Source organism: Halichoerus grypus, chromosome 1 (assembly GCF_964656455.1).
Source record: "Halichoerus grypus chromosome 1, mHalGry1.hap1.1, whole genome shotgun sequence".
In the NCBI taxonomy this organism is placed as follows: domain Eukaryota; kingdom Metazoa; phylum Chordata; class Mammalia; order Carnivora; family Phocidae; genus Halichoerus; species Halichoerus grypus.
In genome coordinates, this window is record NC_135712.1 from 201,569,269 (window position 1) to 201,583,582 (window position 14,314).

At 56.7% G+C, this 14,314-nt stretch overlaps 1 protein-coding gene and 1 long non-coding RNA gene across 2 annotated transcripts in view; one reads left to right on the forward strand and one right to left on the reverse strand.

Annotated features, from left to right (window-relative positions):
* Positions 1-4,030, reverse strand: part of LIMD1 (LIM domain containing 1) — a 67,819-nt gene extending 63,789 nt beyond the window's left edge. The window contains exon 1 of the mRNA XM_036122821.2: positions 1,955-4,030. Within this exon, the coding sequence (XP_035978714.2) occupies positions 1,955-3,347 (1,393 nt within the window). The 5' untranslated portion in view covers positions 3,348-4,030. The remainder of the gene's footprint in view (positions 1-1,954) is intronic.
* LOC118554963 (uncharacterized) lies at positions 950-12,166 on the forward strand. The gene is made up of 2 exons (XR_004926736.2): positions 950-1,164; positions 11,211-12,166. It is a non-coding gene; the product is annotated as an uncharacterized LOC118554963 (long non-coding RNA).
* The last annotated feature ends 2,148 nt before the right edge of the window (positions 12,167-14,314 follow it).

A 14,314-nucleotide genomic window follows, 5' to 3' on the forward strand; every position in this document is an offset into this window, starting at 1 on the left:
GGTGTTCCCTGGTCCCCTGACTTAAAACCGGAAACCTCCCTGCCAACACCAGCTCGGAGGCTCCGTCCCCTCCTCAACCTCTATCTCTCCCCAGGACTTGATTATGTATTTGGTCCACCTCCGGTCTCCTTCCACTGCACTGTCTGTCCTGTTCATTGTGTACGCTGAGGCCTTGAGCAGGGCACGGCCCAAGGCAGGTGCTCAGTAAACACATGCTGAATGACTGGGATTAGCGAACACCTCTGCCCGGATCCGGTGTGTAAGCCTGCCTGCCTGACAAAATAAGACTGTTTTGTCGTTTAATGAGCTCAGAATTAAAAATCAGGCACCAGGGGCACCTGGGTGGCTCAGTCGTTAAGCGTCTGCCTTCGGCTCAGGTCATGATCCCAGGGTCCTGGGATCGAGCCCCGCATTGGGCTCCCTGCTCGGCGGGAAGCCTGCTTCTCCCTCTCCCACTCCCCCTGCTTGTGTTCCCTCTCTCGCTGTCTTTCTCTCTGTCAAATAAATAAAATAAAATCTTAAAAATAAAATAAAATAAAATAAAAATCAGGCACCAGTTTACAGTATTTCCAGCTAAGTGTTATCCCCCCGGGGCGGGGGGGGGCAGGGAATCTGCAAAGGGAAAGAGACAGCAGTAAGATGGTGCTGTGTGCCCTGGAACATAAGCCAACAGTCACCCCAACCTCTCAGTGCCCTTTGTGCTGTGAGGGCTGGTCCCATGAGGCTTCAGGAGGCTACAGACCACCGCGCTGCCATGGGCACCCGGGACCCCGTCCCTCCAAGCACCTGGGCCAAAGCCAGTCATTCACGGAGAGCTGACAACAGTACGGCCTTCCCCGGCCCTGCCCTCCTCCGGGGGCCCAGCAGGCACCCTCCTGGGACTCAGCTTCCCAAGGCTCTCAGGCCTCAGAGGGGGAGATCGTGACCCCAATCCTCCAGAGTTCAAAAATGGGGGGGGGAGAAAAGACAAAAACCCTCAGACTCTTCTAAAAATAGGCTTTCTGGTTTGTTCTCCTATGAGACCACGACACCATGACTCCACAGAACAACAGATCTGCTTTCTCGCGGCCTCCAAACCCTGTGCAGAGCGAAAGAAAAAGCTGATGCCAGCAGTCGCCAAGAGTTCAAGGTCTGAGAAAGAGACTAAAACAAAACCCCGAAACTGTGAGTAACACCAGCAAGGAAGCCTCTTCCATCCCATCAGGCACTGGGGCTGTGGGTATCACCTGGCTTCGAGCTGGAACCGAGGTGGGGGTTGAGCTCAGTTCGGAGACACCTAGTCCACAGGTCTCAAATTTCCCCGAGAGTCAACACATCGCTTGCTTTCTAGCCAGTTCCCAGGTGAAGGGATGCTGCTGGTCCAGAGACTACGCTTTGAGAACCACTACTGCTCGAGAGCAAAGCCTTGCACGTTAGTCTTGCAACTGCACACAGGACCTGCACACGCGTGCACACACGCGCGCACACACACACACACACACACACACACGGGGCCAGAGAGAGCGCCCCCGCCCAGCCGCTGGTCCTCAGATAGCCAGACCTGCCTGGCCCAGCCGCCAGTGGATGGAACCCACAGGGGTACTTGGACCCCAGAAGCTGTTCCCATTCAAGTCCTGCACGAGCCAATCACTGCGAGAGGCTCTGGGGCACACCCGAAACCCCTGAAACCCAGAGTCACAGCATTTCCCTTTTTTGAGAGCAGTCATGAGCCATCCTGCCCCGCTTCCCCCCATGCACGTGGGTAATCCCCAGCTGCAAGATCCGCTTTCTGCTCAGGGATGCTTTCAAGTTTCTGAATCTGAAGATGCAGCCAAAAGAGGAAACCACACATTAGAAAAAAAAAAAAAGGGCGTGGCACTCAAGGGGAGCTACAGCATCCCTGATGGGGAGCACCTCCCCCAAATGCAGGGATCTTGTCACCCACGGTGGGCAATGCCACCAATCTCTCACTCACCAAAGTAATCGGCCTTCGGGTGCGCATCCATTTCACGCTCCAGACGTTGGGTGAGGGCTTCTAATTTCAATTCGGCGGCTGAGGGCCCCAGCTCAGGGCCTGGGATGAGGGTCTGGCAGGGCAGCCTCACCCTGGGGGGGCTGGGGCTCTCCGGGAGCCCAGGCCCCAGGCTGCCATCTGACGACCAGCCAGGGGGACCTTTACAAGATAACTCAGGCGGAGTGGACATCACTGGATGGACAAGGCTGGTGGGGCTGAGCTTGGGACCAATGCCAGGGTCTGTGCAGACTGGCTTAGGACCCAGCCCAGGGGCCGCACCCAACTGCAAACTGTCCATGCTGGCTGGTGAGGATGATGAGGCAGAACTAGAAAGGTAAGATTTGGGTCCGTCTTGGAACCAGGGTTGAGGGTCCACCATGGGTTTGGGCATCGTGCCTGAAGCCTCACTCCCCACCCCCGAGTTTGTTCTTGGAAGAGCTCCTTGGCTGGGGCAGCTCTGGGCCAAGGGTACTAAGAAACAGGGGGGCCTGGGCTGAGGCGGCCCCAGGAGGGCCCCGTTTTCCGGGCCTGGGGAAGAGAGGCCAGGGCTCACCCGCTGGGAGGAGGCGGTAGTCCAAAGCCCAGCTGGCTTCTCATCACCACGGTCACCACCACCACCATCCTGGCCGGTCTCAAATGACTTGCTGGAGCTCGGGGAGAGCTGAGGCTGGTACAGGGGATGGTCCCTGGAGGGTTTGGGCAGTGGTGTGTCAGTCCCTGGGGTGCCAGGCCACCCACTCCCTGCGCCCGGCCTGACGCTGGGGGACACTCCTGGTTCATCAGCCCACTTTGGGCTTGCCAAGGAGAGATTGTCGTAATAGTCTCCGTGCGTGAGGCAGGAAGGATCCTCGCAGGGGCCCACCTGGCGGAAGGCAGACATCTCCCAGCTTGCCAGGCTCTCCTTGGAGCCACAGTCCTGGCTGCCATGGCTTGCGCTGCGGGCAAAGGGCCTGGCCCTCTGCTCCTGGGGTGGGTACAAGGGTTGGCCGGGGGCCATGCAGGTGGCTGTCCCAGGACCCACTGTCGAGGCAGCTAGAGGGGGCTTGGCTGCACCATCCACGGTCAGCTTGCTGCTCACACCGGCTTCCCGGCGGGCCTCTGGGCCCGGGGGGGCCCCACCGTTGACCGGGCCTCGGCTCCCCCTGGGCAGGGTCTCGTCCTGCAAGAGCTGTTGTTGCTGCTGGAGGTGGATTTTGGCCATTTTGGTGGCAAACACCCGGCGTGTTTCCTCAAACTCGGGGTTGTTGCCTGCCCCCTTGTCCACTCGGAAGAGTCCATCCTTGGAGGCCTCGTACATGTTCAGGTCCTCAATGAATTTACTGGCCTCCAGGCCCAGGTCGCCGTACTTATCCATGTCGCAGACGGCTGTCAGAGCCTAGCGAGGTGTCGAGGGAGTGTGTGCGGGTGGGGGGAGCTCGGCCGCTGACGGGCAGGGGTCAAGTCCAGCCGGGGACAGGTAAAGCCTTCCACCGGCCCGGCGTGACAGTCATGACCCAGGTCCGGCAGAAGTTGAGGCCTGGAGGCCAGCTGGACCAAGCTCGCTTCCAACTCCCTTTCCCCTCAGAGGTGTCCACGTGGGGCCAGCTGGTGGCGCTTCACCGTCCCAGCCTGCTGTGCGTTCTTTTCTCTTTTTCAAATCCTAAAAGGAAAAAGAAATAGAAAAAAAAACCAATCTCCTCCGTGAGCGATCAAACTCGGAAACCGACGCCGAGAGCAGCCGCGGGACGGGGCCGGGGGGCAGCGGGCTCGACCGAGAAGGCGGAGGCCGCCGGACCGGCCGCAGCGGAGGCGCGGCGGCCGCAGGCGCAGGCTCGTCCCGGGCGCTGGGGGCTCGCGGCTCCGGGGCGGGCGCGGAGAGGGGCGCGCAGACGGGCGCACGGGCCGGGCAGGAAGTCCGCGGCAGCCGCGGCGGGCGGCCTATTGTGCGATGGCGGCGGCGGCCGGGCGCGCGCGGGCCGGAGGGCGGCGGGACGCGGAAGTGAGCGCGCCGGACGCAGTCCCCGCCGCTCGGTGGCCGGCCGGGCACGTCCCGGGCCGCGAGGAGGCGGAGGCGGGGAGGCGGCCGAGGGGCGGGGTCGGCGGCGGGCGGGCGCCCCGGGGCGGGCCTGCGCCTCGCCGCGTGGCCCCAACGCCCGCACCCCGGCCGGGCTGGGGGACGCGGGGACCGCGTCAGAGCCGGCGAGTGGGCATCGCGCGGGGGCTGCCCCGGCCACCTCGGTCCCCGGCGATCCGGGCCCCGCTCCCGGGCTCCGGTCCCGCCCCGCCTCTGGCCGCGCTGGGCGAGAGGGGAGGGGGGTGCCTCCGCGCGGAGACCGCTGGCGGGTGGCCCGGGCGGCCTGCGGGGGCCCGCGACGTGCCGCTTGGGAGTTTGCGGGAGTCTCGAGGGCCCGCGCTCCTCGCCCCACCGTGCCTCAGTTTCCCGGGGGGGGGGCAGGCAACCCCGTGCGCCTCCGAGGCCGCCTCCGCCCGGGCCGTGCCAGCCTCCCGGCTTGCCCGAGGTGCGCGATCGGAGGCCCGGGATCTCACCCGGGGCTGGCCCGAAGTTCTGTTTAACAGGTGGGCAGACTAAGGCATAGAAGGGGTAGAGTCCGAGATGCCAACGTGGGAGCCCAGGGCCTCTGAAAGGGGAAAGAGAAAAAAAAGTCACATTGTTCCCCGGAGCGCGCGCCTTTAAGGCGCTCAGCGCAGCAATAAAAACACGCACCCTGGTGACTCCTCATTCATATGGGGATTCCTGAACCCGACCCCCCCCCCCCCCCGGTCCGCGCGACCGCGGGGGGCGCCGGGCCTGACTCCAGGGCGCCCCCGCATGGCCCGGCGCTCTCGGCACCAACTCCGAGGTGACCCTGGAGAGGTGTCTTTGCGCACACAGGCAGCCAGAGTGATCCTAAGGCAAATACCAGACCAGTCACTTCCTGCTTAAACCCTCAATGCTTTCCCGGGCTTAGCTTGAAATCAGCTCCCTACCAGGGCCTTCCCCAACCTGATTTGGGAGCCTCCCACCACTGTGCTCCAGCCACAGGAGCTTCCTGGTGTCTGCCCAGAGCCTGACCTTGAACTTAACGTGGCTCATCCTTCCCATGTCTGCTGAAATCACCTCCTCCTAGAGGCCTTCCTTTTAGGCACCCTCTTTATTTTCTGATCGGTCTTGATCACTATTTATAATTCTTTATCTGTTTACATGCAGTGTGTTTGGTGGGCGGTTGGTTTTCCGCCTCCTTAGACTGTTATCTGTATGCCCAATGACTGGTACATAGTTCCTGATGGTTGAAAAAGTGATTTAGTGACTGTCTGCCCGGACCGTGGTAAGGAACAAATAATATACATAAAAGTGCTTTGTGTATAGTTACCAGGAAGCTTGTTGAAAATACAGAAATTCACGACTCCCCCCCCCCCCCCCCCCCCCCCGCCCCATCCAACCTACTAAACCAGGATCTTCATTTTAACACGATTCCAGGTGCTCTGTTTGCACAACAGTGGAAAAAGCACTGCAGTAGAGAACTATATAGGATGAGGTATTTTTACTTTTACAAAGCCGTTTAATGATTTTATCTACAAAAGTAATACCTGTTTATGACAGCAACTTTGAACAATACAAGGATACATAAACTTTTGAAAAGTTGCCCACAATCCCCCTGTTCAGAGATCATTATTATTAAACAGTCCTTATGTATTCAAGTAATACTTATTCATTAATAACTGGGCTTCCTCACAAAGTGAGTGATAGGCTTATGAACTTTCTAGAACAGTGATTCTCAGAGTATGGTCCTGGAGCCAGCTGCATCAGCATCACCTGGAACTGGTCTAAACCTGTGGTTCCCAAACTTGAACATGCATCAGAATTCCTTAGGGAGCTTATTAAACACTGGTTGCTGGGGGGGCGGTGGGGAGCGCCTGGGTGGCTCAGTCGGTTTAAGCATCTGCCTTTGGCTCAGGTCATGATCCCAGGGTCCTGGGATTGAGCCCCACATTGAGTTCCCTGCTTGGCGGGGAGCCTGCTTCTCCCTCTCCTACTGCTCCCCCTGCTTGTGCTCTCTCTCTCTCTCTCAGTGAGTAAAATCTTAAAAAAAAAAAAAGAAAGAGAGAAAGCAAGCAAGCAAGCTGTGGCCCATTTTCCCTGACCCCCGAGTATTGGGGATGCAGCTGACAAAGTGCTGGGAGCACGTGGCCATCCCTCTGTCAAGACCGACAAGCCCAGAGCCAACCTCCTGGGTGTTCAGTTCTAACAGCTGGAACCCTGGTACTAGAGTCACGAACACCTGCCAGGGCCTCTTGTAAACCAGTTTTCTCTTTTCATGCTAACTTGGCAGCAGGGCCTGGGCCCAGAATCCTTGGTCCCTCCCTGCTCCCCACTCCAACCCTCATTTTGCCTTGCCTGGAGGGCTCAGAAGCCATGAGTTTTACTCCCCATCCCCACTGCAGTTCTAGAAGCTACCGCACCCTCTCCACCAACTAAACACAGACACCTGAACCCACCATGTGCATATTTTCTCACCAGACTGGCCTGTCCCCTCTCGGTCCGTGGAGTACCTTATACCTTTACAAAGCAGCTTGTAAAGATGGCATCCCGTGAGCTTCAAACCACATAATATACTACTAGGAAGGGGTACTCAGACATGGCCAGCAGCCCACTGGACATTTAACCACTGCTGTTTAATATTTAAAAGACAGACATATTTTCCCATTCTGTGCCCAACATTTAGAATCCCAGCCGTGATTATTTACTGTAGGCCAGTTTTGTCTGTTCTGTGTGCTTGGAAACATCTGTTGATTAGAATCTCACAATATGTGTTAATCCTTGCGCATCAGTTGTTTAAAAAGCAAAAATACTGAAAAGCTCAATATTTTTATCCATCAGTAGGCAGCGCATGGATAGTTTTGTTTTCGCGTTTACCAATAATGTTTTGTTTTGTTGGGTGAGAAATGTCCCACATTCTGTTTTACCAGGAAAGTTGTTCCAAGGCAGTGATCATTCCCCATGGCCCTGCCTGGAGGACCAAAGCTATTATCAACACGCAGTTTTCCTTTAGTCTTGAAGCTTATTTTCACGAGCATACGGATGTAAAAAATACCCGCCTTCAGGGTGCCTGGGTGGCTCAGTCAGTGAAGCGTCCCACTCTTGATTTCGGCTCAGGTCATGATTGCAGGGTCATGAGATAAAGCCCTGTGTCAGGCTGCGTGCTGGACGAGGGACCTACTTAAGATTCTCTCTCTCCCTCTGCCCCTCCCCCCACCCCTCTCTCCCTCTTAAAAGTGCCCACCCATGAACACACTTGTGAAATGTGGTATTTTCAACCTGACCTGCCTAGAATCTCAGTAACATCCATCAGGTCCTACACCTCTTCAGCTCCAAACCCGCCAGCAGCATCCCGAACCACGCTGAGAACAAGATCCTCCCCTTGACCCCATGTGATCGGGCCTCTTGCCACCTGTGCCTACCTCCTAATTTCCCTCTATCTCCCCTTCTTCCTCCATTCCAGCCACACTGGCTTCCTCACCATCCCTGGCTCATGCCCTCACCTTGCTTTCATTCACTCACTGAACAAACGTTACTGAGCACCTAGGATGCCCTGGGCCCTTTCCCAGGTGCTGAGGATACGGCAGTGAACAAAATAGACATGCCTGTCCTGTCTGGACTGACATCCCAGTGGGGCAGGATAGACAATAAACAAAGCAGATACATGACTCATGGAGGACACGAGAAAGTGAGGAGAGAGGCGGCGGAAGATGAAACCAGGAAGAGGATGAGGAGGGGACGCCGTTTTGAACGCACCGGTCAGGGACAGTCTCACTGAGCACAGACTCGAAGAAGAGCAAATGGAAGGAGCCCATGTTGGAGACGGACATCTAAATAGCTCTCCTCAGGAGTTTTGTTGGGTAAAGTGGAACAGAGGGGGAAATGCCATCAAGAGAGGCTTTTTTCGATTTTTTTTTTTCAATATGGGAAATGGTACATGTTTCTATGCCAATGGGAATGGCCCACTGAGGTAGGTGGGAGTTGGGGGAGGAGAATTGCTCTTGGAGGAGAGAGAGAGAAGGGAATGTTTGGAGGGACATGCCCGAGTAGCAGAGAGGGCTGGGCTCCACTGCCTATTTCATCAATGGTAATAGAAAGGATGTGGGCAAGATTCAGGTAGGTAGGTATCTAAGGCATCGGAATCTTAGAGTGGTACGTAGGTCTTCTGATTACTTTAATTTCCTCAGTGAAAGAGGAAGTAAGGAGAGTTAGCTGAGAGGGAGGCCAGGGAAATTGCTGTTGGGAACCTGCCATCTAGGGGAGTGGGAGAGTGAATGGCCTGGAGAAGCATGGAAACTTCCCCTTGGCTCCCAACCCCAACGCTGAGATCTGGGGCATGGATTTCAATGAGGCCAGCCAGCACAGTGGCGTGTTTTTCTCTAGCCAAGGTTCATTGCACAGATGTGGGTGTGAGGTAGGTGGAGAGCTGGATCTAACCAGGACGGGCTTCTGCCAAGTGAGTGCAACATAAATAGAGTGGGCAAGACAGTTGCCATTTCTCCTGCCTCCACCCTGCTCCCCTCCCCCGATGTCCCTTATCCGTGTGACTCCCTGGCTTATAACCCTCAGGTCTGCCCTCAGCAGTCTCTTCTCCGGGAAGTCCTTCTCAACTCCCTTTCTCCAACCCCATTCACACCTGACACAGCAGTGAACGTCTGTCTCCTCACTAGGAGGCAAACCTCACCAGGCTATGGATCATTGGTCATTCTACTCATCGCTATGCCCCAGGAACCTAGAACGATGCTGGGCACATGGTGGGGCCCCCCAAAATGCTTGGTAGATATATCAGAAAAGGGAGTACAGGCATTATCATCTATAGGTGGACAAAATTCATTGGACTTACCTGTGACCCAGATTTGGAGAGACAAAGAGGAGGCTGTATTATTAACCTGGTAACTTTGTGTGTCCCTGCAAACCTTCTATGGAGCTTGATGATTCCCTTACACAAATATTTGATCTACATCACATATCCTCTATCTTGCTAGTCAAGAGTATGACTATACATAAATACGTGGGTGTGTATTTTAATGTATAAAGGATATTTGACTTAAGAATATGTTTGCATGCAAATAAATAAAATCTTTAAAAAAAATGGGGCGCCTGGGTGGCTCAGTCATTAAGCGTCTGCCTTCGGCTCAGGTCATGATCCCAGGGTCCCGGGATCGAGCCCCACATCGGGCTCCCTGCTCAGCGGGAAGCCTGCTTCTCCCTCTCCTACTCCCTCTGCTTGTGTTCCCTCTCTCGCTGTGTCTCTCTCTGTCAAATAAATAAATAAAATCTTTAAAAAAAAAAAAAGAATACGTTTGCATGCATACACGTGTATTTTTTATATAGGTGAATTGTTGACTACAGGGCATTTGAAAACCCCTAATCCAAGAGACTGCAGGAATCAGCGGTGCCCAGGCAGCCCGCGAATTACCAAGGCCCCCGTCTTTAGACAGAGCCCTGCTTATTTTGCCGTTAACTGAAAGGGCCTTTTCTGTCGCTTTTGCTTGGCTGCAGGGAATGTCCCCGCACACAATGCTGTGTGTGTCCCAAAGCTGGAGGGCCACTTCAGGGAAAGCTCTGAAAAGGATCTTTATATTTCGGCCGAACAGATGGATGAAGAATTAAGAACCCAGGTTCCTCTGGGCTCTTTCCATCCCCCGGATGCCCAGAGCAGGCCAGGAAACCTTGGCCCCTCCAAATCTGTTTCCCGGAACTCGGGCCGCTCTGGCCTCGGGTTTCACTGTGCGATTGCCCAGAGGATGGAGAGAAACAGACGTGATGAAGGCCTTTTCCTGGGGCTTTGTGTCATGATCGTCTGCCCTGGAAGGCTGCCCAGGCCAGACCCAGATGTTCGGACCGTGACCTTGCCGTGTGCGGCCGCTGGAGCCCTCTCTCCACTGGTCTCAGGCCCACGCCCCGGGCCTTGCACCACACGGGGAAGGCCCAGCTGCAGGCATGTGCCTGGCCACAGGGCCCCACGTGGCTCCCACACACCCACAGGGGCGGGGGGGCCCCCCTGGCCCCGGCCCAACCCCGCCCAGCACCATCTGCTCTGAGCGCCACCAAAGATGCTTCACAGGACACCGTGAACTGGGTGCTCCTTTACGAATCAGCTGCAGGGTCTGCTTCCTCTTTCTGACTTTTTAACAAGTAAAACACGCCTGTAGCTTCAAATGCAAAAGGTGTCCATGAGCACCGGGTGAAAAGTCTGTGTCCTCCCCGGCCCGCCCGTGCCCCCTCCAGAGACAGCCACCATCTATGACCGACGTCCCCGTCGTCCTGCCTTCCTTCTCTGTGACGCGGAAAGTACCACGGCACCGCCCCTTGCCTTGTGCACGCGACAGGGCCCTTGAAAACCTTTTCACGTCACTTCACACGCAGCTGCCTCGTTCTTTGTGAGGCCTGACGCTTCTCTCTCTGGTTGTCACGGACTTTTTAACCTGTCCCCGATTCCCAGACCTGCAGGCTCTCTCCACGCTCCTCCCAGTCCCCGCACAGCAGCAACGGCTCACTCACACGCCATGTCACACTTGCACTGGTGCGTCTGTGGGATAAAGCCACGAGGCAGGCGTGTTCCCGAAAACTCCACCTTGCTGCGGAAATGACTGAGTGCCTGGGTCTCTTCACTCACCCCAAGGAGGTCTGCACCTACTCACCTCCGCTCTCTACATCCAGGGGCGTGACAGTGTTGAATCCCCTTAAGGGCTCATCAGAGAGGTCCTGGGATCCACTCCTTTGTATTGAAGAGGAAACTGAGGCACAGAGGAACTAAGTCCCGCCTCGGGGAGGCAGTGGATCTGGGATGGGCACCAGGCAGCCCAGCCGTGTGCCACCCCACCTGTCATGACACGGTCGCCTGAGTGCCCGCTCGGCTACCGAAACCCCTGCAGCGGCTTCCAGGGTGCGCGTATCAGCGGATCCCTGCCTCCCAAGTCCGCAGGGGAACCACATCTTCTGTTCCCAGCACCGCTGTGTGCCCCGGGGGGAGGCGGGCCTGCAAGCTCCCTGTGGGCGGGGACGGGGTCTGCCTGCTCCACTTGGGATCTTGCACGCTGCTCAATGAATTATTACTGAATGAAGCAGTATCGTCCTGGAAAATGATGATGCCAATCATAGCTGGCATTTGTGGGGCGCTAAGAGCTCACATAAATTACCTCCTTTAATTTTCACAACAGCTCAGAGGTAAATCCCTTTGTTATTTCCACTTCACAGATGGAGAAACAGGCGCTCACAGGGGCACGCAGCTGGTAGGCAGAGGGCCCAGGGCCCAGTCCTGGACCATTCCGAGAGAAGAGAGAGCCAGAAAATGAGGCTGAGGTGAGTGGCCAGGGAGGCAGGAAGAGAAGAGAAGAAAGAGCATCTGGGAAATTGAGAGAGGAAGGTGGGAACGCGTCCACGCGCCGTGCCACGTGGAGGTCATTGACAGGACCAGTTTCTGTGGCGAGTGGCACGACTTTTCCCAGGCTCGTGGCCTGGGCCTGCATCTGTTTTATGTGGGTAATAAGAAGTGGGTAATTCCAGAAGGGCAGAGAACGTGGGGAGGTTCGTGCTACCTTTGTAAAGCAACATCGAAAAGGAAAAAGTACCCGTGACGTTTTCATTAATCGGCAGTGTGGTTGGGTGTGAGCTTTGCAAGAGGCACCTCTCAGCTGGAGGGCAGCCCGGGGAGGAGCCTAGAAGCTGCCCGAGGAGCTGGACTGAGGGTCTGGGTGCAAAGCAGCCCCCCGACCTGCCATCTGGGAGAGGTGACTGCCGCTTGGAGAATGTGAGCCCTGGAAACAGGAGGGAAGAATGCCCTGTTTATTTTCACCTGCCTCATTTCACGCCGGCTGATGTCTTCATGCCCACTCTGTCCCCTCCTTTTAGCCTCAGCCAAACATGCAGCCCTAAGGCCAAGGCTATGCGTCATGCTCGGTCCGTTTGGCACAACCAATCTATGGCGAGCTCAAAAGGGGAAATACTGGGAAGTATAAAATGCTCACAATTCTCAAAGTCTGTTTAAAAAAAACACCCCAAAACATGAAAAGGATTTGTTCCATGCCCTCTGAGAGCTGTGGATGGACCATGAGGCATAGCGGGCGTCCGCAGGGCACTCACCACATCTGAGGGCTGGTTGGAGCCACTATTTTTTTTCTTGTCAAAATAAATGGGCCTTTTGTGTTGAAAAAGATTTCATGGTTTGATTTCCTCTGAGGACGGCCAACCCTCATTGACGTGAAAGCACCCACTGAAACTCCACTGCTGTGGGCCGGGGTGGGGACGGCTGCCTCCCTCTCTCGCCCTCCTGGTCTAAGCGAGAACCCCGGCCCTCCCACTAGGCCCCAGGATCGAGGCCAAGCTGACGGCAGGGCTGGGAGAGGACTGGGCCTCTTGAACCTCCGGCGGGCCCTCCCCACTCCTAGTGTGGGGGGCACGATCGCCTGATACCCCAGTGGCCGCACTCCGGACACAGGTGCACTGAGGCCACCCCCCCCAGGCGGCCCCCAGGCCCGTTCCTGCGATCTTCCCCCCACCCACAGGTGTCTCTGACCTGAGGACTCCTTTGGGCAGCAGTCTCAAGCCTCCCTTCCTTCTCTCCCTCATAGGGGTCAGTCCCGGGGTTCTCTCGCCCTCCTCCATCTCCCTCCCTGTTCTCTCACCCAGATGTTTTCCCCCAAGAAATCCCTTGCACGTCCCATCTTGGTATTGGCTCCTCCGAGGATCCAAATGAACACAGCTGGAGCTTCTAGAAATTGATGGGCGTGCAGCAGACAGCCCCAGTGTTCACTACCTGGTGGGCAAGATCAGTCTTCAACAGTCTTACGCTAATGCCCGGCTGTAATCGGGGGTGATCCCTCGGCCCCTCTCTGAAGAGACAGACTCCCTCACGAGAGGTGCACACTGCACCCCAGGCCTCCGTGGCACCTGCCGCAGAGTGAGCACCGAGCCCCAGCCTGTCTCAATCGCACCCACTTGAGTAACTTGGTGTCTCTGCCACAGGCGCCTCGGTGGGTTGGTGATGCCCACGTTCAAGGCTGAGGTCACATGCTACGTCACGGTGAGGGCACTGGGGCGAGGCGGACAGCTCCACCTCTCCTTCGTTGGGGGACGTGACATTCTGGCCTTAACCAGGGACTCTGGGGGCCATGAGGTCAGAGGGCAGGGAAGGGGAGGGGAAGGAGGGCGCAGGGGTGCGGGGGGGGGCAGCAGGGTCATTTTACCGTGTACCCAGAAATCGGTGCTGCCTTTTTCTAAATGGGTCGTAAAGTCCCGTTGCCGCTGTCCTCTCGGCAAGGCTGGTCCACCAGGTCCCTCCTCAAGGAGAGGTGCGGGGACTGGGAAGCAGCACACAGGCAGGAGGTTAGAGAAAGCAGCCGGCAGAGAACAGCGGGAGGCCCGTGCTGGGTTGAACAGGGTCCCCCCCAAAGTCACGCCCTCCCTGGAGCTTCACAACGCGACCGTGTTTGGAAACGGGTGTTTGTAGATGTAACTAGTTAAGGAGGTCGCGTGGGACGAGGGCAGGTCCTAGGTCCAGTACGCCCCGGGTCTTGATTCAAACAGACACAGAGACACAGGAGGAGAACGCCCTGTGACAACAGGCACAGTTTTGGGCGATGCAGCCGCAAAGCCAAGCATAGCGAAGGACGCTGGAGCCCCCCGAAGCTGGAAGAGGCGAGGAAGGACTCCCCACCTAGAGCCTTCGGAGGGAGCAGGGCCCTGCCCACATCCTTGCTTTTGGACTTCTGGTCTCCAGAATGGTGGGAGAACAGATTTCTGTTGTTTAAACCACTCAGGGTGCGGCCCTTTGTTGTGGAACTTTCCCAGCCCCAAAGTGGCACGGGGCGGCCCTTGGCTCTCCTTCAACCAGCCCCCTCCTGAATATTCAGAATCCCCCAGTGAGGCAGATCCGGAAAATGCATTATAGCATGTCATTCATTCATTCAACAAATGGAAAACACATTATAGCATGTCGTTCATTCATTCAACAGTTACTGAGCACCTACTCAGCACTGGGCCCTGTGCCCCGAGCTGGGGAGGCCACAGGAAATAAAGGACATGGGCCGGCTGCCCTGTGCAGCATCCAGGCTAACGGGAGACAGATGCACAGGGAACAATCACACACGTGGATGGGGAGCGCAGTAGGGCAGGAGGGACAAGGCTTGGCTGAGGGGTGGGGTAGTCAGAGAGTAACTGTGAGGAGTGTGGTGTGAGGGCAGGGAAGTGCTCCCCGGGGCCAGGAACTGAAAGAGGGTATGGCCGCTCAGGCTCCGTGTAGGATGGGAGGAGCTGGGAGCTGGGAACAGGGGGCAGCCCCCTAGGGCAGGTCAGGGGTTCCG